This window comes from Anguilla rostrata, chromosome 13, assembly GCF_018555375.3.
Source record: "Anguilla rostrata isolate EN2019 chromosome 13, ASM1855537v3, whole genome shotgun sequence".
NCBI lineage: Eukaryota > Metazoa > Chordata > Actinopteri > Anguilliformes > Anguillidae > Anguilla > Anguilla rostrata.
The window spans coordinates 33,965,617-33,987,375 of NC_057945.1; the positions used below are offsets into that span (position 1 = coordinate 33,965,617).

Genomic DNA, 21,759 nt, shown 5'->3' on the forward strand with positions numbered 1-21,759 from the left:
AACTTCAGTCACAGCCAGATCAGGAGCTGCAGGATTCCATGGCTCATTCACAGGATTGTATTTCCCCCTTACTGGCCAGGGCATCAGGGAGAGCCCTGGGTTTTCATGGCTGCCACAGTAATCCACTTAATTTCCACTGCCCGTATCAAACCACAGGGCCAGGAGGTGCACCCCTCAATCACCAGTCAGACTCAGCCAAGTTGGCACGCCAAAGACACAAGATTAGGACACACGGAGGACGGAGTGTAGCACAGTGGGTAAGGAACTGGGCTTGTAACCGAAAGGTCGTAGGTTCGATTCCCGGGTAAGGACACTGCCGTTGTACCCTTGAGCAAGGTACTTAACCTGCATTGCTTCAGTATATATCCAGCTGTTTAAATGGATACAATGTAAAATGCTATGTAAAAGTTGTGTAAGTCGCTCTGGATAAGAGCGTCTGCTAAATGCCTGTAATGTAATGTAATGTAATGTAATTAGTATCAATGGCACAGCGAGTTGGTTGCAATAAAACAGCGACTCATCCCCTCACAGCGACTCATCCCCGGCCCAACCTTGCTTATGTAGATTGCCCATTGTGTCACAATTATCGGCACTGCATCTCATTGGCTCATTCAAAATCATTTTTATTCCTATTTTGTTTGCATACTTCCAGCATGATTTGAAATACAGCATTCTTAGTGGTTTAATTATTTTATTACAGTAATAGTCTTAGATTACAGTAATAGTTTTATTTGTTGTGCAAAATGTGCAAGGGAAAATATGTTGATACACATTCAGCCCTTTAAATCTTCCAAGTTATCTCAGTTAGTCCTCTACCGTGGCATTTACCACTGCTTAGAATTATCCTATATTTTAGACATTGTCATTGTTTTAAGATGAATGTGGGCCTACACTCATAAATGCTCATGCACAGAGCTTCCAAGCTTGGCCAAATAGGTCATGAATTGTCTAAATTAAATTGGCCCAAAACCAGCACAGGGCTGACAATTCCAATTGTATTTTTGTCCTGATATTATGTAGCAAGGGTCTCGCTGTTCTACCATTGAATAGTACACTGGGCTATGTTATCACAATGTTCTTATGCTGGGAATTCAATGTTTTTCAGCTCTGTTTCAAGCCAAGATGTCACTTTTAAATGACCATGCAGGCCTATGTGCTGAGTACACAAAAGGGAACACAGAAGCTTCTGCTCTGCAGCATTGCAGTGATGCGTTTTTTTTTTTTTGCGCATGGCTTCACAATTCATACCACTGGTGCCCTTCCCACCACACAAGTAGAGAGGTAAACCCACGGCACTGTCGGTGGACCAGTGGTCTAATTGCAGGTGGCAGGCTGTAACGGAATCATGCCTTCAAATGTTTCCAAGAGTTAAGTAGGAAGATAATCAGGGCAGCCTCTTCTGTTCTGCCGAACCAATCTCATTATGGTCTCTCCATCCCACTGCATCAGCATCATGGGATTGGCCGAACGACTCTGATCTGTTGACAAGATTACTCTCGGGTCTCAGATAAACCTTGGGCCAAAGCTTATGCTAGCAGATGGCAACTTACTGCCTACGTTGGACGTGATGCAAAGTGGAGGGAAAGTTTGGGGGAAACGTGGTGGATCGACAGAGGAATCTGAATTCCCTTTCTGGGGATGGGGCCTTCCAGACTCTGAGTTCATTAGATTAGTCTAAATCACTCCGTGAAATGCACTGCCATTTAAGACCACGTTATGGCCGAAAGACCATGGAGATTGGTGTGACTTGCAGTCTGCCACACCAGTTTTAATTCAACGTACAGGGATTATTTGTTCAAAGTAAAATGTTCAGAGTCAGTTCTACTCTACAGATTTTATATGAGTACAATAGGGATCAAATGTAATTAATTTTACACTAATTAATTTTGTGAATGTGTTTCTGTGCAACTGTGGTGTATGTTTGAGTGGGATGCATGTCATAAGACTCTAAGGTAGTAATCATTTCTGCCACAGACAATCATTCTATCTACTTACTATTCCTGTAAATAGCTGTAACTTAACTCTCATTGTTTATTCAAGGAGTCCACAAATACGGTAATTATACAAGGCTTAAAGCAACACAAGCCCAACCACACGATCCTGTCCACTGATGTGACTGCCCTCTAGCCTTAGTCCTGGTTATGGTTGGACAGGGCACATCTGTCCACAGCCTTTCATTGGACAAGACTATTTTGGACAGTCTTGCTGTCTGCAACCAGTTCTTTCTGAATTATGTTCGAAGTGTTCCTCTGATACAACAGCATTGTGAATGGTGATGAGTTATCAAAAAAATTGCCTTTCTCTCAAAGGATGCAACTGCAAAACCTATACAAATACATTGCAAACCAGGTGAAATGTGAGATATATTTGCTTTTTTTAAGCATTAAGTTCAATATTTAAAAAAAATCCTTGTTGTATAATCCATCTGCTTGTGTTCCTTACTATTTCCATTCCTGGCGGTTAATGCTTTTGTAAACTCATTAGAACAACCTAATAAACTTAATACTTAAGATGTTCAGTATTACGAAATGCAAATAAGATAATTACTTCAAACGGTATTAATAGATTTTAACAAAAGCTATTCGGGAATGTTAACTGTAGTCTATTTTTTGTTATTTAATTGCACTTTCCCCCCTCGGGCTATAGTTTTTACTGTTAGCCTGTATTAACTATTTCTCCCATCTTAATCGCGTTAACACGCTACACTGGCAGGAAATACACAACGCCACTGTCTCTTTAAATTTAGTTAAACTTTTCTTATTTCCTGGAATTTTTGTGAACGTACGTACAATAAGCGTCACTTTTGTGCTTTAAGGTAAAACACTAACGTTTGTCTCAGTTGTCGTTAACGTACCAATATGACAGAGACCAAAGTATAATGCAATTAGCAACATTATATAGCTAAATACAGTAAACGACATTTAATTTACGTAACGTTTGTTCGATAAATCAAACGTACGCAGTAAGATCACTGGTATTACCTAGTAAATGTGTATTTTATTTTTAGTTTAGCTACAACTTATAAGTGGCTAGAGTTTGCTCTCGTGAACGTTCGCTCAGTGTAATTTTGCTAGCTAGCTAACTAACGTTAACTAGCTGTATAAGGCTAGTTAAGTACATAATAAGCTGAATTGAACTTGTATAGAAGACGGAAATAACTTGGCTTGATCGTGCAGGTAGTGATTGCTATCGTCACTGAAGCGGCAAGAATGGCAATGTCAGGCGGTAAGTGCTTCATTCTTAGTAAAAAAGAATAAAAAGTCCTCTGATTTACCCTCCTGAAAAAAATATCAGTTGTGGATACAGCATTTTATGGCTTACTTGTTAGTTAGCTGTTATTCTCTATAACTTCAACAGCATCCTGCGCTTCTAAAACTTTAAATCACTTCGGTTTATAGCATTCATAGATGTCCACATAGCTGGCCAACATCACGTGGCGTTAAAATAAAAACCAAATGCGGGCACCAATATGCTCAACGTTAGCTACCTAGCTAGCTAGCTTTTGGAGTATTAGCTGGCTGTATGAGAGAAATAATGCTATGAAAAGATTTTCCCGGAAAAAAACCTGACACTAACATCTAGCTTGTATGTTCACTAGCTAACTAACTAGCAAGATGTTACTTAGATGCTGTTGGACATCATTGTTAACTTTGTAATACACATACACATAAATTAATACACAATCTTGGACTTAACATCCTGTACAGTTCAAGTTCTGTAGATCATGTTCACAGAGGCACAACCCATTGTTTTCTAGTGTAATGTAAGCTGTTCCTCAATACATTGTCATTTTGTTTTTGCAATTTTTGTCTTCAAATCACTGTGCACTTGAACTTCCTCCTGAAATGTGTTTTCCTTTAGTAAATTATCCCTAGTTTATGACTACTATATGGATGTCCTTTCCTTATCTTGTTTATGAAGTGCCAATAAAGCCCAAAGTATTTCAGGAGAGTCCTGGTGGGAACTAGGTAACAGCAGTTTGAACCTTAGTAACTGGGCTGAGTGAGGTATCTGAAAGGATCTGGACTGTAGATTTCCTGTTCTGGACGCTTCTTTCCACTGGCATTTTCTCGTCAGTGATGATGTCACATGGGAAAGGGTGGGGAGGTGCCCCTTTTGGGGGGCCAGAAGGGAGGTTGGGATGGGGGGGGCTGTTAAGATGAAGGAGGGAGAGAGGGAGGGAGAGAGGGTTATGAGGGGGAGGGGGAGGAGGAGGAGGGGGGGGGGGGTGTGGGTGCCTTTGCAAACAAAACACTGCACATTCCCAGTGCTTTACAAAAAAAAAAGTGAGCGAGGAACTGAGACAGGCCGGCCAGAGGTAAGGCCCAACAAAGGAAAGTGCTGACGGGCAGACGAGGAGAGTAAAAGAGCCGCACTGAGAAGGATCTGAAGAGACCGCCATACTGTCCCCGTTTCCCAGAACCCCTTTGCCTTTGGAGGCGAGGGCCTTGTTTCTGAGGTAGGCCCGAGCTTTCTGTTCTGTTGTCATGTTTTCTTAGACCTTGATTTCAGGAGTCTCTCTCTGTTTTCAGCCACTTTGAGCCACCTGAAAAAAAAGCAGAGCTCAAAGGGTAATGAAAATTCAGCCCTGAGGTCTTCAGTGAAATGGGGCATTTGTCAGTGGTGCTGTCGGTTAACCAAATGATGTGTCATTGTTATGAAACCTGGTGTTGCTGCCATGTCATTATTTGGCCAGACATTTAAGACTTGTTGCTTAGTCATTCTTCAGTGGATGAACTGAGCAGGAAATGTAGGGGGGGGGGGGTGCTTTTTTTGGCAAAATTGGAGAATTCTTTCAGAGCTGCTCATTTGTATTAGAGAGAGGGGGTATATCATGTTTTTTCCCCCCCTCATTGACGTGGTCCTTTTCTTACCACCAGAGGGCAGTCTCCCCTTTAAATTAGGCAAGATGAGTCATGGCACAATAGCGGCACTGGACTGTCAAATGCAAGTAATTACTGTTCAAATCATGTATGTTGTAACTATATGAGAATGTGACATGTCCTGAAAGGATGTGTAAGGGAAATGGTTGAAAGTGATCCAGTAGTGGATCTTGGAGTGGTTAGGTTCTGTATTGTTAGGTGGGAGAGATCTGAGCAGGGTCCCTGTGGGGCTGTTGCCCCGTATACTGCTGTGTTTCCTGTAAGCTGGGTTTACAAATGGTGTGGAAACAGAGAAGACCTGGCCTTCTCTGACAGTGGCATGCTGGTCTTTCTTTGTCTGTATTTTTCCTGTGCGGAAGCAGTTGAGTTGTGAATCGTGTTTGTGAGATCTGAGGAACTTGCTGTGCGTATGTGCGGTTTCTTTCTGTGTGTGTGTGTGTGTGTGTGTGTGTGTGTGTGTTTATGTTTAGAAGTCTTGGAATATTTTCTTTTTCTCGTAACAAAATTGCATAATGCTGGCCTGTCCTCCAGACCTCTGGTATCAGATTTTAAAAGAACCTTTGTCTTCCTGTCTGCCTTCGGTAGTAACCAATAGGAGGGCTGTACCCAAATGAGAAGGCGGCACCTACTGCTGGTCACGATCAGGTCTTTTCTTGTAGAAGAGTCCTCTCTACCGTAATGCTTAGAGTTATTGCCCCTCTGTCCGTTTCTTTCTCTCCCTATTGCTCTCTCTCTTTCTCTCTATCAGTAACACACACCAAACCCTCATGTCTTATACAACAGCAACGCTGAAATGAGATGCAGGTTCTCCCCGTGTGCAGAAAAGGGTGATAGATCGAATGAGACATCACAGCAAAAACTGTTTTCATGACCGAAACCCCAGCTCCCCTCCCACCTACACACGCACACAAACACACACACACACACACACACACACACACAAACACACGCACACACACACGCACACACACACGCACGCGCACACACACACACAAACGCACACGCACACAAACACACACACACACACACACCCACACGCCACACAAACACGCACACACACGCACGCACACACACACACACACACACACACACACGCCAACACACACACACGCACACACACACACACACACACACACACACACACCACCCAACACACACACACACCCACACACACACACAAACACACACACACACGCACGCACGCACGCACGCACGCACGCACGCACGCACGCACGCACGCACGCACGCACGCACGCACACACACGCACACACACACACACACACACACACCCATCCTTGCTGCCTCCCTTTTCAATGGACGGCACGTTTTTTTGACCAGGCGTTGTTCACACAGCATAGTAGCCAGTCAGCAGTGTGAAAAAGGGGTTACTGTTGTTATGTAAAAGCGCTTTTTTGCAGCGCGGTGTAGGTGCGAGGCCCGGCGTGGGATTCCGCATGTGCTGTCATCTGCACTGTTAGTCATGCACAGAGATCACAAAGGGCTGAGAGGTGGTCGCTGTCCATTCACAGAGCCCGTAACGTTCAACCTGTCCCCATGTGCGGTGCGATCAGCCATCCAAAAACGTTTTTAAGGATGACGGTTTGAAAAATATCAGTTTTTAATGCCTGGATTTGCCATTTTAGGAAATTCTGTGTTGTGTTATGAGAAACTACCATCCGGTCTTGAAAATAGGGTTGCCATTTTAGCATGTGCTTGAATAACAATCGGTAATTTTTCCCCTTCATTGGAATGTCCAGCTGTGTTCATTGGGCTGTAGAACAAACAGCAAAAATCACATGGGTCCAAGCAGTGCTCAAAGTGGCAGCAAAGCATATAAAATGTATAGGCTATACTGGGAGATACTGTAAAGTTGCAATAAGGAAAAAGCTATTAAGGAGTGTACACAAACTAAATACATTTTGAGTGGCATATATTTGGTTTGTGCACACTCATTAAATTTTTCCTTATAACATCACAGTGTCTCTCAATATATGTTTTTATTTATAGACCAGACCCATGACTCCAGTGTCTTCTGTTTATTCTGCAGAGAACCTCTCTCGGGTTGCATTTAAATTTCACTTCCATTTCTCACCACTTGTGAGAGTTTATTGGAAAAGGTTTCCAGCTGACACTATAAGGATGTGATTGACAGGTTTCCAGCTGACAGTAGAAGGATGTGATTGACAGGTTTCCAGCTGACACTATAAGGATGTGATTGACAGGTTTCCAGCTGACAGTAGAAGGATGTGATTGACAGGTTTCCAGCTGACAGTAGAAGGATGTGACTGACAGGTTCCCAGCTGACAGTAGAAGGATGTGACTGACAGGTTTCCAGCTGACAGTGAGGATGACGGGTTCCTGACAGTAGAAGGATGTGACTGACAAGGTTCACCAGCTGACGTGAAGGATGTACTGACGGTTCGTGACAGTGACGATGGATGACAGGAGACTGACTAGAAACACTCACTTAGAATTTTGAATAAAATCATTCCAGAAGCCCTACTCTTCAGAGGGGCAGAGGCTTTGCTTGTGTGCTTGTTAAATCAGCTCCTCCAGGCTGTTTTCCCAGAGTGCAGCGTTTGTTCCCCGCCCCCAAAGCCCTGCACACTGGCTGGGTTTTTTCTTCTGCCGCGTTTTACTTGAGATGTCTTCCCCTCTTCGTCCTGTTTTTGTGCTGAAGGTTTTCTAGCTCGTTCTCAAGCTTTGCCGTTTTCTCTCATCCTTATTTTGAGAAAGGAGCCATTTTCACCCACCGTTTCCCAGCCTCCCCCCCTCCCGTGAGCGGGGTCATTCCTCTGCGAGCCTAACATTCATTCGCATTAGAATCCGAATCTCGCCGCAATGCCCGCCGAGGCCGTGGCGCTCCTCCGGATTGGCCCTCGCCGGCTGGCTCTGCGGTTGCCGCGGCAACCGGGGAGGGAGGGAGGGAGGACGGGGCCTAGCGTGGCCGGGGGAAGCCGAGGGCTGTCCTGTCCCCTGCCTCCACCGCGGTTGACGCTCAGCCTGGGGACCGCGGCGAGGAGGAGGAGGAGGAGGAGGAGCCAGCCCCGCCAGGAGCTGCCGCCGCTGCGAATGGCTTTCCGCCAGCCTGCGCCGGCCCATCCCCCCGTCACAATAAAAGTCCCCTCAGACCGGGAGGCGGCAGTAGCAGCGTAGCTCCGCCGCCGCCGCGTCCGCCGCCCGCCGTCCCCGCCGAGCGTTCCGCTGCTCTGACTCCGCCGTCGCCGCGCGCAACCAGGCAGGAAAGATGTCCTCCCCAGCGCTCCCGGGAAAGCCCAAACCCAAGTCCCCCTTCCGCAAGCGGGGCAGCCTGCAGATCACCGCCAGCCCTGGTGAGTGCAGGGGGGGATCCCGGGACTGGGGGGGGGGGGGGCAGTGGCGGGAATGTGCCCGATGCGATGATGCAGACCCGGGTGCAGCGATGTTGAGGCGCGTGGCTGAATGGTCGTAGCGCAGCGAGAGCGATGTCAGGAGCGGCAGGAACACAGCGAGGCGCTGCCTCTCTCAGCCCTGGTCTCTCTCAGCGCTGGTCTCTCTCAGCGCTGCCTCTCTCACCACTGCCTCTCAGCGCTGGTCTCCTCATTCTTCTTTCTCATCCGTAGGGATTTGTGCTGGGAGGCATCGTTGCATCGCTGCGCTTAAAATTGTTTTGCGTTTGTTTTTGTCTGTGTGGCTTTACACGTGAGGTGCGCAAAGTAAATATCACACGTGAGGATGCTGGAGAGGGGCTCTGCATCACTTTTAACAAAAAAGAACCTCTTTTTGTTACCCCAGCGAGTAAAAAAAAAACAAAACAATTTTGATCTTGATTGATGGCTGGGACATGACCCACATCGATAAGCAGCTGGAACCAGCAGCTTTTATCGTAGGTCCAGTAACCATTCATCAAACGTTCTCTCGCTTTGTCTTCTTTTACAGAGAGCGAGCGGTACACAGCATGCTCTTCGGTAGTGGTGTGCACTCAGATTATTATCTTTTTTCTTGGGGGGGGGGGGGGGCATGGTGGGGTTTGCTCAGATCATGCACGGTCCATATAGATAAAAGAGAGCAGTGCTATTTTGGCGCAAGATCCTCCTGGGTCCGTGCCGTGGCCAGGGGTGACTTTACCCGGGGGCAGTCGGTCCTGAAGGACACTGCTGAGCTCGGTGTGCTCATATTTCTGTTAGCCAGCCGGACCGCGCGACAGGGACCTTATCTCACTCTGACATCTCCATTAACGGCCGGGGGCTTCTGCTTCTGCTCTGTGGTCTGCTCCCAAACGGCGTTCCAGTCTGCGTGTTCTTCTCGCGTGCGTTTTATTTTCTTTTGGAGAACATGCGGAGGCAGGCTTTGGAATACGTGTTTAAGTGATAATTTGGGTTGTGTTTTTTTAAAGAAATGGGAGATTCTCTGCTCTGTTTGTGGACAGTAAATTTCTTTCGGCTCTTGAGCTCTCAAAAGCTGTTGGGGGGTGTTTTCCTGTGCACCCCACGTGTGGCGTGCCCCACCCCCCTGATTGTACCAGAGAAATTTTAATTATTCACTAAACAAAATGTAAGTCTTAGTCTATGTGCTGCTGTGGAGAGAGAATGTGTTCTGTTGGGCTAATGTAATTGTATGTGAAGTTCACCACCGTCTGCTGTTCTTAAGTGTGTAATCCATCACTGTAATTGAGATGTAATGAGATAAAAAAGGTTCATAGCGGTGTCTGATATCAATATACTCAGCATCCTCGCTCCAAAAATCAATGATTTGCACAAGTCAGATGGCTTAGCGCCGTACTTACTGCCCACCAATCAGGCGGTTAATACTCGGTTTCTCCTCCATTTGGCAATGACCACCTCCCTTCAGTGTCTCGGATGACCAGTCTCACTAAAGACTAAAGGGAATCATCAAACACCCCCCCCCACCCCCCTGCACCCCCACCCCCACCAGACGACGGTTCGTCATTGGCCGGGACCCCAGTCCCGCCTCCGCCATTGGTGGAGATCGTGGCGCATTCCCCTCTTCCTTGTTTCAAGGGCCTCTGCAGCCGTGAATCTCCACCTGACAGACGATAAACGGAGCTGCGCATTCCAGCCAGACTGGAACAGCGCCCCCTTCAGTTTATGACCCTGCACAGCCGCCCGCCCTTCCGAGTCACGTCCTCACCTTGATGGGGACAGGACTCAAGCCAGGGTTGCTCTCTTTTTTTTTTTTAATCGCTGTGCTCGATAAGAGATGATAAGAGCAGAGAATGTGTCTTAGCCAGACATCCTCTGTCATCCTCTGTATTCCTACAGTGGAAAAAATGGTGCAGTATTTTTCCGTGGAAGGATGTCTTCAGTTGGCTTGATTTTAATTGCGTTGCAGTGCAATCACCCAAACGCCCATCCCCGCGTTGCCCTTGAGCCAGCAATTAGCCAATAAGGACAAGCGTCCAGCATGTTGAATTTAAAAAAAAAAAATTTCACTTTTTAAAAAAATGCAGTTTTCTCCCATTTTTCAACGCCTAAACGTATCATTCCGCCGAGCAGCACTCATTCCTGCAGCCTGTGCTGCTGATGGAGCAGCGCATCAGGTGAGTGAGGTCAGCCGTCCACTCTTATCTCCCTCTGAAAGGCGGGGGCTGCTGGGGGCTGCTGGGAGAGGCTCCCTGTGCGGCTCAGCAGGCCGAGCCGTGGGCCGCTGGTTAGCGCCGCGACGCTAATCCCCCGCTGGCTAAATCCCTCCTTTTCCCCGCGCGACGCCCGCTTCGGCTCGCCCTCGCCCGGGGGGGGGGCTGCCCGCCACCGCTGGCACTGCCAGGGCCCGGGTTCCAGATCGGACCACCTGGGGGCCCGTCCGCACACCATAACAGGATTAGCTGCAGGATCAAGCTGGAAAATGTTTTTTTTTTTTTTAGTCCCAGTCGCTGATGCAATAAAATGGACGTTCCAGCCTCAAAATATGAATTTACAAACCAGAGTTTGTGATAAAATGCTGAAAATATTTCATTACATTACATTACATTACATTATAGGTTCTTAGCAGACGCTCTTATCCAGAGCGACTTACAACAAGTGCATTACAAAACTCGGAGACAAGCGCTTTACAACATTCCTGCAAAGAGCTACATAGGTATAACTTTGCTTAGTATAAGTGAATTGTACACCATATGAGCGACTTCACAGTCTTACAAAACTCGGAGACAAGCGCTTTACAACATTCCTGCAAGAGAGCTACAATAGGTATAACTTTGCTTAGGTATAAGTGTGAATTGTACACCCTATTTTTTTTTTTTTTTTTTTAAATTTCATTGGGAATAGTCACTTGCAATGAATCCTGTGCAGTATAGAACATTCTTGTTGAATGTGTAATCTTTCTATAATAATCACAATAAATTTGTGAAGGCCTTCTTTTTTCTATGTAATTATATGTTGGGGCATGATGAAAATGTTCAGCAATAAAAATTAAGCTAAACTTATAAAGGTGATCGAATTACAGTAGTTTGTACAGAATGTTTGACTTTGGTTTAAAAGGGGACACTTGATGATGTTGTACAATTGAATTAATGACATTTTATTTGTCTGCATTGGATATCATGAATGGGCTGATAGGACATGTTTTATTTTATTATAAGAGTGTGTATTACCAGCTATAATAGGAGAGATGAGATCCTAGGAGACACACACACACATACACACAAATGTGTGTGCTTTTGTAATAATCGTGTCCTATTCCTTAAAATGCATCTGTGTTAGGTGAGACTGAAATGGCAGAAAGCTGTGAACAAAATCCCAGTAGAGTAGTAATGAGTCAGCCAGCAGAGCGTGCTCTTTAAGTGCAGTCCTCTCCATTTACCGTCTGGCTGAGCCCTTAGCGTGCGGCGCAGTCCTATAACAGCCACCTGTTAGCCGCGAGCATTTCTCCCTGTTAGCCGCGAGCATCTCTCCCTGTTAGCCGCGAGCATCTCTCCCTGTTAGCCGCGAGCATCTCTCCCTGTTAGCCGCGAGCATCTCTCCCTGTTAGCCGCGAGCATCTCTCCCTGTTAGCCGCGAGCATCTCTCCCTGTTAGCCGCGAGCATCTCTCCCTGTTAGCCATGAGCATCTCTCCCTGTTAGCCGCGAGCATCTCTCCCTGTTAGCCACGAGCATCTCTCCCTGTTAGCCGCGAGCATCTCTCCCTGTTAGCCGCGAGCATCTCTCCCTCTTAGCCGCGAGCATCTCTCCCTGTTAGCCACAAGCTTCTCTCCCTGTTAGCCGCGAGCATCTCTCCCTGTTAGCTGCGAGCATCTCTCCCTGTTAGCCGCGAGCATATCTCCCTGTTAGCCACGAGCATCTCTCCCTCTTAGCCGCGAGCATCTCTCCCTGTTAGCCGCGAGCATCTCTCCCTGTTAGCCGTGAGCTTCTCTCCCTGTTAGCCGTGAGCTTCTCTCCCTGTTAGCCGCGAGCATCTCTCCCTGTTAGCCGCGAGCGTCTCTCCCTGTTAGACAGATACAGGAACAGAGGCATAGACAGGTCCCAGCCCCCCTGTGTTACACAGATGCAGGAACACAGACACAGCTTCCCTGTGTTACACAGATGCAGGAACACAGGCACAGACACAGCTTCCCTGTGTTAGACAGATGGAGGAACAGAGGCACAGACACAGCTTCCCTGTGTTACGCAGATGCAGGAACCGAGGCACAGACACAGGTCCCAGCTTCCCTGTGTTACACAGATGCAGGAACACAGGCACAGACACAGCTTCCCTGTGTTAGACTAGATTCAGGAACGGAGGCACAGACACAGCTTCCCTGTGTTAGACAGATGCAGAAACAGAGGCACAGACACAGGTCCCAGCCCCCCTGTGTGTGGTCATTTTAGGGTGATATACAGTACCACGCCCCCGCCGACTTCACGTTGCTGCTGTCGCAGAATTCCCATCATGCACTCCTCTCTGACGGCAGGCCCCGCCCCACTCCCACCTCCCCTGAATTACAGGGCTGCTTTGACGCGCGTGGTGGCGTGACGGGCCCGGTTAAGTGTGCTGCAGTGTGTGATTACTCTCTCCCGCCCGCCCTCCCCTCTCTCTCTCTGTCAGAGAGCTCCTGCCTTTGTTCCAGAACATCAGATTAGCCCTCCTGCGCCGTCCCTCTAATGCAATTTCACACCCTCGTTTTTATACGTCTAGGAAATGCACAGTGCTCCCTATGTTCACTCTGTAAAAGGAATTCAAATTCTTTTAAAGATGAATTTGTCTGTATAAACACACACACACTGGGGGGGATTTTTAGGATCTATTTTAGCCCTTATCTCTGCTGGACGAAGATGGCCAGGTTGTGCTAAGTCTTCATTTCCGCTGAGACTCTTACTCACGGTGGTGTATAGGGCCATCAAGGCATGGTACATATGAGATGAGCTGCTGCAGCTAGGCTGTGTGCCCAGAATAGCAATTAGCATCGCGAATAACAGTCAAGCGAACGCTCAGCGGCGGTAGCGGTGCGGTTCCTTAGTCTTCAGGTTAGACATTTGAGCGGTGCCAAGCGTTGCTGAATCCAGTTAATCCCGGCCATTAAACCGATTTGATTACTGTAATCTGTTTGTTTGATTGAGGTGGCCGGCTGTCTGTCCTGTTTTAATGGCCACAAGTGTCGCTTGGCTGTGGTGTAGTGCAGTGCTTAGGGTACTGGGCTTGGAACCCTGTTGCAAGCCCAGCATGGTTCAGCTGTTGTTCCATTGAGCAACGTCCTCTGTTGAGTAAGTCTTAACTGAGCTTCCGCATATTTCTGCACACAAATGGAGAAGTGGATAGTGCTATGTGAAATATGCCGATCATTCTAATCACATAGTGATTGCTGTGAATGTGAGAGTGCGATGACGACTAAAAAAAAACTCAAAAAAGTAGGCTACAAATTAAACACTGGGTTAAAAATGTAATTGTTCATATCTAGAAATCTAGAAAATATACATCTTGAAGACTGTTCAAGACTGGTCAGTAAATATAAAAAAATTAGGCCTGTGCCATGAGTAGGAATCTATAGTCAAATTAGAAGCATATGGCGCTATAATAAACTTTAGCAACAACTGGGTAGATCCTCAGATTTTGATGTATTTTGTTTCTCTCACTAATTTCATAAGCCCCCAATTTTAGTACTACTGTGAAGCTGGATGTGTGTAATATCTGACGTAATTATTATGAAATGGACTGCATGCATATTTGTTTTCGGGCTATAAGCAGACTGAGGGGGAGGATTGCACAGCCTCTGAATTGGCCATCGCTCTGTGTTCCTCTTGAACTGTTGTCAGTGATGTAATAAGTGAGATGTGGGCTCTAGGTTACTGTCGGTCTGATTACACTGCTTATCTCACTTTGTTTTTTTTTTTTTAAGTTTAATTGTGGTCTTTTTTTCCATCTCAAGCCCCTCAGTATTACTTTCCCAGTGTTATTTAATCAGTACTTTTCCCTTCTGGAGTGTAGTACCATTTGCAGATAGACTTGCAATGGTCTATTTTAAGACATGTAAAGACTGTTTATTCTGGGTGCAGGCTAGATGTGTAATCCATCAGCGTCCTCTACAGCTGTGTTTGAAAAGGCTTGTGGGATTGTGCTGTGAGGAAACGGTCTACAGAGAGATGCTGGCTGTGGCTGTGCTGGCTGTGACTGTGGCTGTGACTGTGGATGTGGATGTGGCTGTGACTGTGCTGGCTGTGACTGTGGCTGTGCTGGCTGTGCCTGTGGATGTGGCTGTGACTGTGCTGGCTGTGACTGTGGCTGTGCTGGCTGTGCCTGTGGATGTGGCTGTGACTGTGCTGGCTGTGACTGTGGCTGTGCTGGCTGTGCCTGTGGATGTGGCTGTGACTGTGCTGGTTGTGGCTGTGACTGTGCTGACTGTGGCTGTGCTGGCTGTGACTGTGGTTGTGCTGGTGGTGGCTGTGACTGTGCTGACTGTGACTGTACTGGCTGTGGCTATGGCTGTGTTGTGCTGGCTGTGACTGTGCTGACTGTGACTGTACTGGCTGTGGCTGTGGCTGTGGCTGTGGATGTGGCTGTGGATGTGTTGTGCTTTGCCCCTCTGTATGCTAGAAATGTCCAGCTGAACAGGTTAAACCCAACCCTGCATGTTGGAATATGTATTTATATGAATACACTTGTAATCTTTCAATCATTGTGGTGACGAGGTCACTGTGAGATGTGCATGCTGAGTGGGAATGACAGAGTAAACTAAGGGCTTATTTCCCACAAACATCCCTGTGAATCAGCATTTAGCAACCCCCGGTTCTAGCAGAGCACCGCATACTTTTACTTTTTGAACTGATCAATCGTAGCTGAAAATCTGCTGATGGAACGTACGCTAGGGTAAAGCGACCTTCCTGCACAGTGCTATTCGGTTTAAAACCTCAATAGTTGCCACGTTTGTTATTACACAGTCTGCAACGTTTACTGTAACTGCCGGTAAGTCTTTAATTTCAGCACTACAGAGGGATGCGCGTGTGTACAAGTAGTTAAACACTCTCCCTGCTCCACCGTGAGGCAGCTCGTTAGGGCCTTTCCGTGAGTGGGCGCAGCAGACAGCTGAACAATAGATCTGAGCCATCTGCTTTGATAATGAAGAAAAGGAGAAGAACGGCCTTATGGGAGCGTGTCTGTATCCAGGAGCCATCTGGTGTGCGTAGAGAGGAGGAAAATAACATTAATGGGCTTACAGGTCGGAAAATGGAGGCTGTGCTGGTAGAGGGCATGGATCATTAGGCGAGCGTCAGGATCATGATGCACATCTGAGCGAAATCACGCACCGTTCTTTCCTTCAGTTCAGGACGCAGCTCATATTTCCCAGAGGGCCCTGCTCTGTCGGGTGGGGGGGGCTCTCGTCTCATGTAGTGAAGCAGTGCCATCTTACCTGCGAGTTACGCACCTGAGACAGCTGATCCACCTGATTCACCTTCTCATAGCATGATTGTTTGTCAGCAGTGGACTTCCACAGTCACGTACCAACTTGTTAACATCTCGGTGAAGAAATTGCTTCCATTCAGCTGTGTATGCTTGATGTATTCAGATGCTCTTGTTTGTGTGCAATTGTGTGTTTGTGTGTGTGCGTGTCTGTACATATGTGTGCGTATCTGTGTGTGTGTGTAAATATGTGTGCGTGTGGTAATGTTTGTATATATGTATGCATGTGTGTGTGTGTGTGTGCAGGTGCGTGTGTGTGTGTAAATATGTGTGCGTGTCTGTATGTGTGTGTGTGTGAGACTTTGTGTGTAGGCCTAGCCTTTTTCAGGGTATTATAGCTGGCAGGTTGGCTAATGGCCAGCTACTCTCACAGAGAAACACTTGCCATCAAACAGCGGGTTGAGTAATGCCATTCTGCTGCATTGAAGCAGACCCCTAATCTTCCGTCTGAAAAGGCCAGGCGGCCTTATCGGGGCATTTTGCCATTTAATGGATACATGCAGCGTGTTTGAATGATGGAAAACTGAAGGGCGCGGCCGGCCATGTCTGGAGACAGAAAGCACGGACTGAAACCAGAGACACTGAGACAGCAGCCTCACTGGAGCTGGCTTGTGTATCGTTTCTTATGACACAATCAGTAATTCCCATTTTTTTACGCTTAAAAAAAGAATATTTTTTAAAAATAACACCCCGCACATATTTGTACCCAAAGTAGCGCATGTAAATCTATGGGGTTGGTTATGCTGTAAGTTACAGGCTCCAGCCCTCCTTTGTAATCTCAGTGTGAATGACTAATAATACAGATGACTAATGCTGCATGTACCTCACTGATGGGTGGGTGGCGCAGATAGTTTATGTACTTCAGTAAAGACATTTCTGCAGGCTTTATAATCAGCTGTAATTATCCCTACTGAATAATAATAATAATAATTGTTATTATAATTATTATTACATAATAATAATAATAATAATAATAGCTATTATTATTATTGTTATTATTATTATTAAAATTACTATTATTATTCATTTGCAGTTATATTTTCCATTACTTGAATAATGAACGCATAAGTTGAAACGCTAAAAAGCGTATTCCCCTGAAACGCTTTGGTAGGACACAGACCCTGGCGTCGCGGTTGGGTGGCGGGGCCTTATGCATTGTCACTTACGCGTGGCCTGTACAGAATTCTCCCACGCTTCTCTTCTTGATGTGTACTCTTAGCATTCTGTGCATGAGAGACGCCGTGTGCCAGCGGAGACCGGGCTTGTTGGGAGAGCTGGCTGTGAAGTGCTGGGGGTGGTGTTACCGCCTCAGATTCTCACTTCCTGCCTGTGTTTTGGCTTGTTTGTGCCCACACATCGCATTTTCAGGGCTCTGCATGAACATTTTTTCCAGTTAAAAATTTTTTTGGAGCGTACTATAATGCTCCCCAATTAGTGCGTGTGCTGCTAAATCATTTTTTTCCAGTTAGAGCACATGTCAGTTTTCAGAAGCAGATGCTCCTAAGGTGGGAGCACTGCAGAGCCCTGGAGGGCGAGCAGAGACTCCAGAGCTAATGCTAACTGCGTTTTTTACAACATCATTTTAAAGGGATGCTTCACTTTGTGAGGTTTTAAAAAAATATGTATATTATCTTAGTTGTAGTGCATTGGCCAAGACAGCTTTTGTGTGTGATGGAGGATATTTTAGATACTTCCAGAAGGTTCTGAAGACCTGCCCGCTTTGCAGTTGCAGGAGTAGGGCATTGGGGATTGCTCTTTAGGTAACGCTACAGGTTGTGCATATGTACTATACCTGCTTGTTCTGCAGGTAATTGTATTCAATATTATGTTGTGCTGGAACTAGTGCCTGTGGTACAACTATCTGAGACCTCTGTGCTCAAGGAAAGAAGTACTGGTATATTATGAAACTGATTTTTATGTGTATGATTATGAATAAATGCTAGAAAATGAATCAGTTTAAATATAAAGCCTATTTAAATGTAACGTAATGGTACATTATGTCAACACAGTTGTGGTAACATAAGGTCAGCCAAGGACTGGTTTATTGGCTCACTCATCAGTAATCATTGGCTAGACCAATCAGAGGAGGGTGCGTGCCTCCTGCACTGAGAAAAGCAACATGTCTGTCATCTGTGGCCCACCCACATTTATGGCCCTTCTGTAGTGGAGATGACGTCATCGGGACTTGCCCAGTCCGTCGGCACAATATAGATGAGCAGTGCATGCTGGGAGTTTTTACACAGGGTACGACTTAACAGAGACTGCCAGTACGCCAGCTCACTTTCGACACTAAAATAATTTAACAAGCGCCCTTTGACCCTTGACCCCTCACGGGAAGGGTTCACCGCCCATGCTGAGAGGGGTTGTCTCAGTTTAGGGTGCATGTGAGGTGTGAGAGGGAGCACCACTCCCAAAACCTGACAGGGAAAATTCCACACACGGTGGAGTTCTGTGCTGTTCTGACCGTTGGGGGTTTGCTGCCTGATTTTCTTGTTTTTTTTTCTCCCCTTCAGCATGTGCACAGCACAGCGTGTTTATTTTATTATTTTTATTTATTTATTTAACCTTTATTTACGCTGAGAGGTCCTGCTGAGCAGACAGTGGCCTCTTTGTCAGAGAAGCTCTGCCACGGGCAAGCAAACATTGAGACGCAGTACTGAAACAGCACAAAACAAACATGGAGTCACTACACACAATAGTGAAAGAAAGAAGCGGACAACACATCGACACTGTGTAAAATGTTTACAAAATTTGTACAGACACTAGTACGTGAGAACAAAAAAGATATCAGCTGTGTTTATTTGGGGGGTGGGGGGTGGACAAAGTAAAAATGCAGCTTCTAATAGACACAGTATAGCCCTAAACCTTTTCATTCAAAGTTATTTCATAGTAGTATAATGATCAGCGTTTCATTTATGGGAATCTTATTTCTGAACATAAGTTATTTTGTGCTGTTAAATCTAGATTGGGTGGCAGTTGGTCTTCATGTTCATTTACATTCCGGAGAAAGAAGAGTGCCCTAATTTCCAAGTTGTGTGTAGTTCCCCTTTTGTGTTGTGTCATGGTTAGGCCATATATCCGTGTGTGTTTTCTGGTGTACTTTGCCCCCTGTGGGGTGTGATTGGCCCCTGTGGTGGAGTCGTGGAGGTGCCGGATACCGTGTGAAAACAAGGGGCCTCCCTCTGACCCACATCTACGCCAGCGCCAGACCAGGGCTGCTCTCTCAGCCCGGGATACCCGCCGTCTTACCGAACAGCCTGCGCCGCTCTCCCTCAGACTTGTGGGAAAGACCTCTCTCTAGAGGAAGCTTTGTGAACATACGGTAGGAACTGCAGGCCTCTTTTCAGCTGTGGGTTTTCGGGCTTGGAGGCTAACGCTGTTTTTTGACGTGTTATTTCTTCTGCCTGTTTCTACGATGAATAGATGTCTGTCATCAAACTGTTTGTGGGATAACCGTATCGTATGTCTTATGTGACCTCCCATGTTGTTTTTTTTGGAGCCTATGTGTGGTGTAATGTGAGCAGTTGTGCTTTCAACTAGTGACCACTAGAGGGAGCATGATGCAAAGGAAAGCCAAGGGCGGGCATATTGACATCAACAAAACATCGCATTGTACTTCAGTCAACCATGCTAAAGGAGTAGCCTCTGCTGTAAGGTGGAAAATTTCAGGCCATATTTCTAAGTATAGACGTGTGAGTAACAGGAAAAAGGGACAGTTATTAGAGGGAATGGGGATTTGGAAGGAACCTGTCGGGTTTGGCAGCCAGTGACCCAGGTCGACTATTCTGGCCGGAGGGTTTGTTGCCGGGGGTAACTGGATAGCCAGCAGAGGCCCCCCTGTCAACTGCTTGTAATCCGTTCCCCTCGTCCCGCGTGCACAAGTCCTCTTGCCCCCCTCCCTGGGGAATCCCGTTTGGAAGTTTTCCGCCCAATCAGAAGGCCTGGAACCTGAGAATCTGCATCGATGCCTATTTGTTATTGTTTGTGTTTGATGAGGATGATAGTTAGCTACCCTTGCGTCACACATGAAATTATGGCTGTGAAGTTATGGTGGAAATACTTCACAAGTATAGATGTCCGTTTAATCCTGCTTGTTTCAGCGCTGATGTTTGGTGTCAGCTGGTGATCCAGTGCTGGGGTTCCAGTAACACTCTGTCATCTTTATCATAGGAAAGGGACAGAGTTACATTAGAGTTCTGTTATGGTGCCTTATATAAATGGCCCCTTCACCCAAAGTGAGGCCTATCCCCCATCACAGTAAATGAATGTTAGCATGTGTTTTTGCCTTTGATATACCATTTGAATCTGATCCAAGACAGGACTGAGGACACACACACACACACACACACACACATACGTACAGATCCATGTACAGGCACCGGTAATATCTACAAAGTGTGTGTTGTGTGACGTGATACTGATTTTGTGATTGGCTGCTCTGGACCGTCCTGGTCCAGTATGGTGGCGGACATGGAGCTGATGCGGGTTCAGTGTACTGGACTAGCTCACAGCTCATAGCCCACTGCTTAACAAACACTGTCTGGCTGGAATTTGTTATGTTTTAGCATCGTTTGCCCTGACGTGATAATGGCAGTGTGCTGGACTGTGTTTTCCTCACGAAAGCCACGTCTGCTGTAGCTTATCGTCGTTAAGACAGCAACAAAGTTGCATATAGCAATAGGTAAACATGATATTATTTTTAGCCGTGACTGTGCATGCGCGTATCGCGTCGGCTGTCCATTTTGTCTACACGGGAATGGTACAAATGTGGGATGTTATGAGAATTCTATGAGAGACAGAGTCCCAAGGTGATAAAGAAGGATTGCCGCGCAGATGTAGAGAACGGGGAGAACGAGGGAGGCAAGGTCAGGCTCTCACACTGCGAAAACGTCTGACTTCACAAGCGCTCACGTCTTGTACCGAGACTAAATATGGAAAGTTACTGTTTGCTTGACGAGTGACGAAGTTTTCTTACCCCAAATCTTGAAATGAGTCGAACTCTCCCACCTCATTTGCAATATTATTGTTTTATTTAGCAAAAAAGTAACAGAAATTGAATTTTTAAGGCTAAATATAAGACTTGAGTTGAGATGAACTTTTGTTTTTGGTTTTTTCAGTGCAGTCTCTCAGCAACAGCTGTGAACATGGTTTAAGTGTTTTGGAGACTAAGAAATGTGACTGTAGTTTAGGACACACTTGTAAATAATTTATATTTCAAAATAGATTGGCTTTCTGTATTAATTACATTGTACGTGAGCAGTGAGTGCAGTGGAATTTGCTGGTTTGTCTCTGCTGTGATTTCTTCAGGCTCCTCAGACTCAACCATGAACCAAATAGCCTAAGTGGGCAGTTTATTTAAATAAGTGTGCATTTTTAGTTACTGGACAAACCTCAATTTTTAAACAGTTGTCCCACACCCCTTGTGCACACTGTGCACTAAAGAAGCTGTTCTGTACGCTAGTCAATCCAAGTGTGGGTCATAAATTCTTTAAAGTGTCTCTCTCTTCTCTTCTCCTCACTGTGTGTGTGCGTGTGCACATGTATGCGCTCGTGTTTGTGCGTCTGTGTGTGCGTGCGTATGTGTATCTGTGTGCGTATGTGTGTGTGTGTGTGTGTGTGTGTGTGTGTGCACGTGCGTGTGTATCTGTGTGTGTGTGTGTGCCCATGCGTGCATTGGCATGTGTGTGTGCGTGTGCAGTTGTGCGTGCATGTGTGGTGCGTGTGTGTGTGCGTGTGTGTATCTCTCTCTCCTTTCTCTCGGGGTGTGCTGTGACCTCATAGGTCCCCGATGTTTGGTCATTTTCAGGCCGTTGTGACCCATTGCGTGTCAGTGAGGAAGTGACCCTGAATGACCAGGGCTCTAAAACACAGCGGGGCCCTGTGCAGTCCCCTGTGTGCAGCCTGCTGGTGCATCGTGGGAAAGGGAGGGAGGGGCCACGTCGCTTCAGACTGCACTGCTGCAGGACTCAGCCCTGCTGTTGGCAAGGTTACATCACTGATCATGTG

At 46.4% G+C, this 21,759-nt stretch overlaps 1 protein-coding gene across 5 annotated transcripts in view; it reads left to right on the forward strand.

Annotated features, from left to right (window-relative positions):
• The first annotated feature begins 2,817 nt into the window (after positions 1-2,817).
• Positions 2,818-21,759, forward strand: part of LOC135237926 (AMP deaminase 2-like) — a 56,430-nt gene continuing 37,488 nt past the window's right edge. For 2 of the 5 annotated variants that reach the window (XM_064305487.1, XM_064305489.1), the window contains exon 1: positions 8,033-8,216. In XM_064305487.1, the coding sequence (XP_064161557.1) occupies positions 8,132-8,216 (85 nt within the window). In that variant the 5' untranslated portion in view covers positions 8,033-8,131. Of the gene's footprint in view, positions 3,226-4,288; positions 4,460-8,032; positions 8,217-18,714; positions 19,076-21,759 lie in introns of those variants that run through there. The other 3 variants (XM_064305488.1, XM_064305491.1, XM_064305492.1) reach the window with 3 other exon arrangements.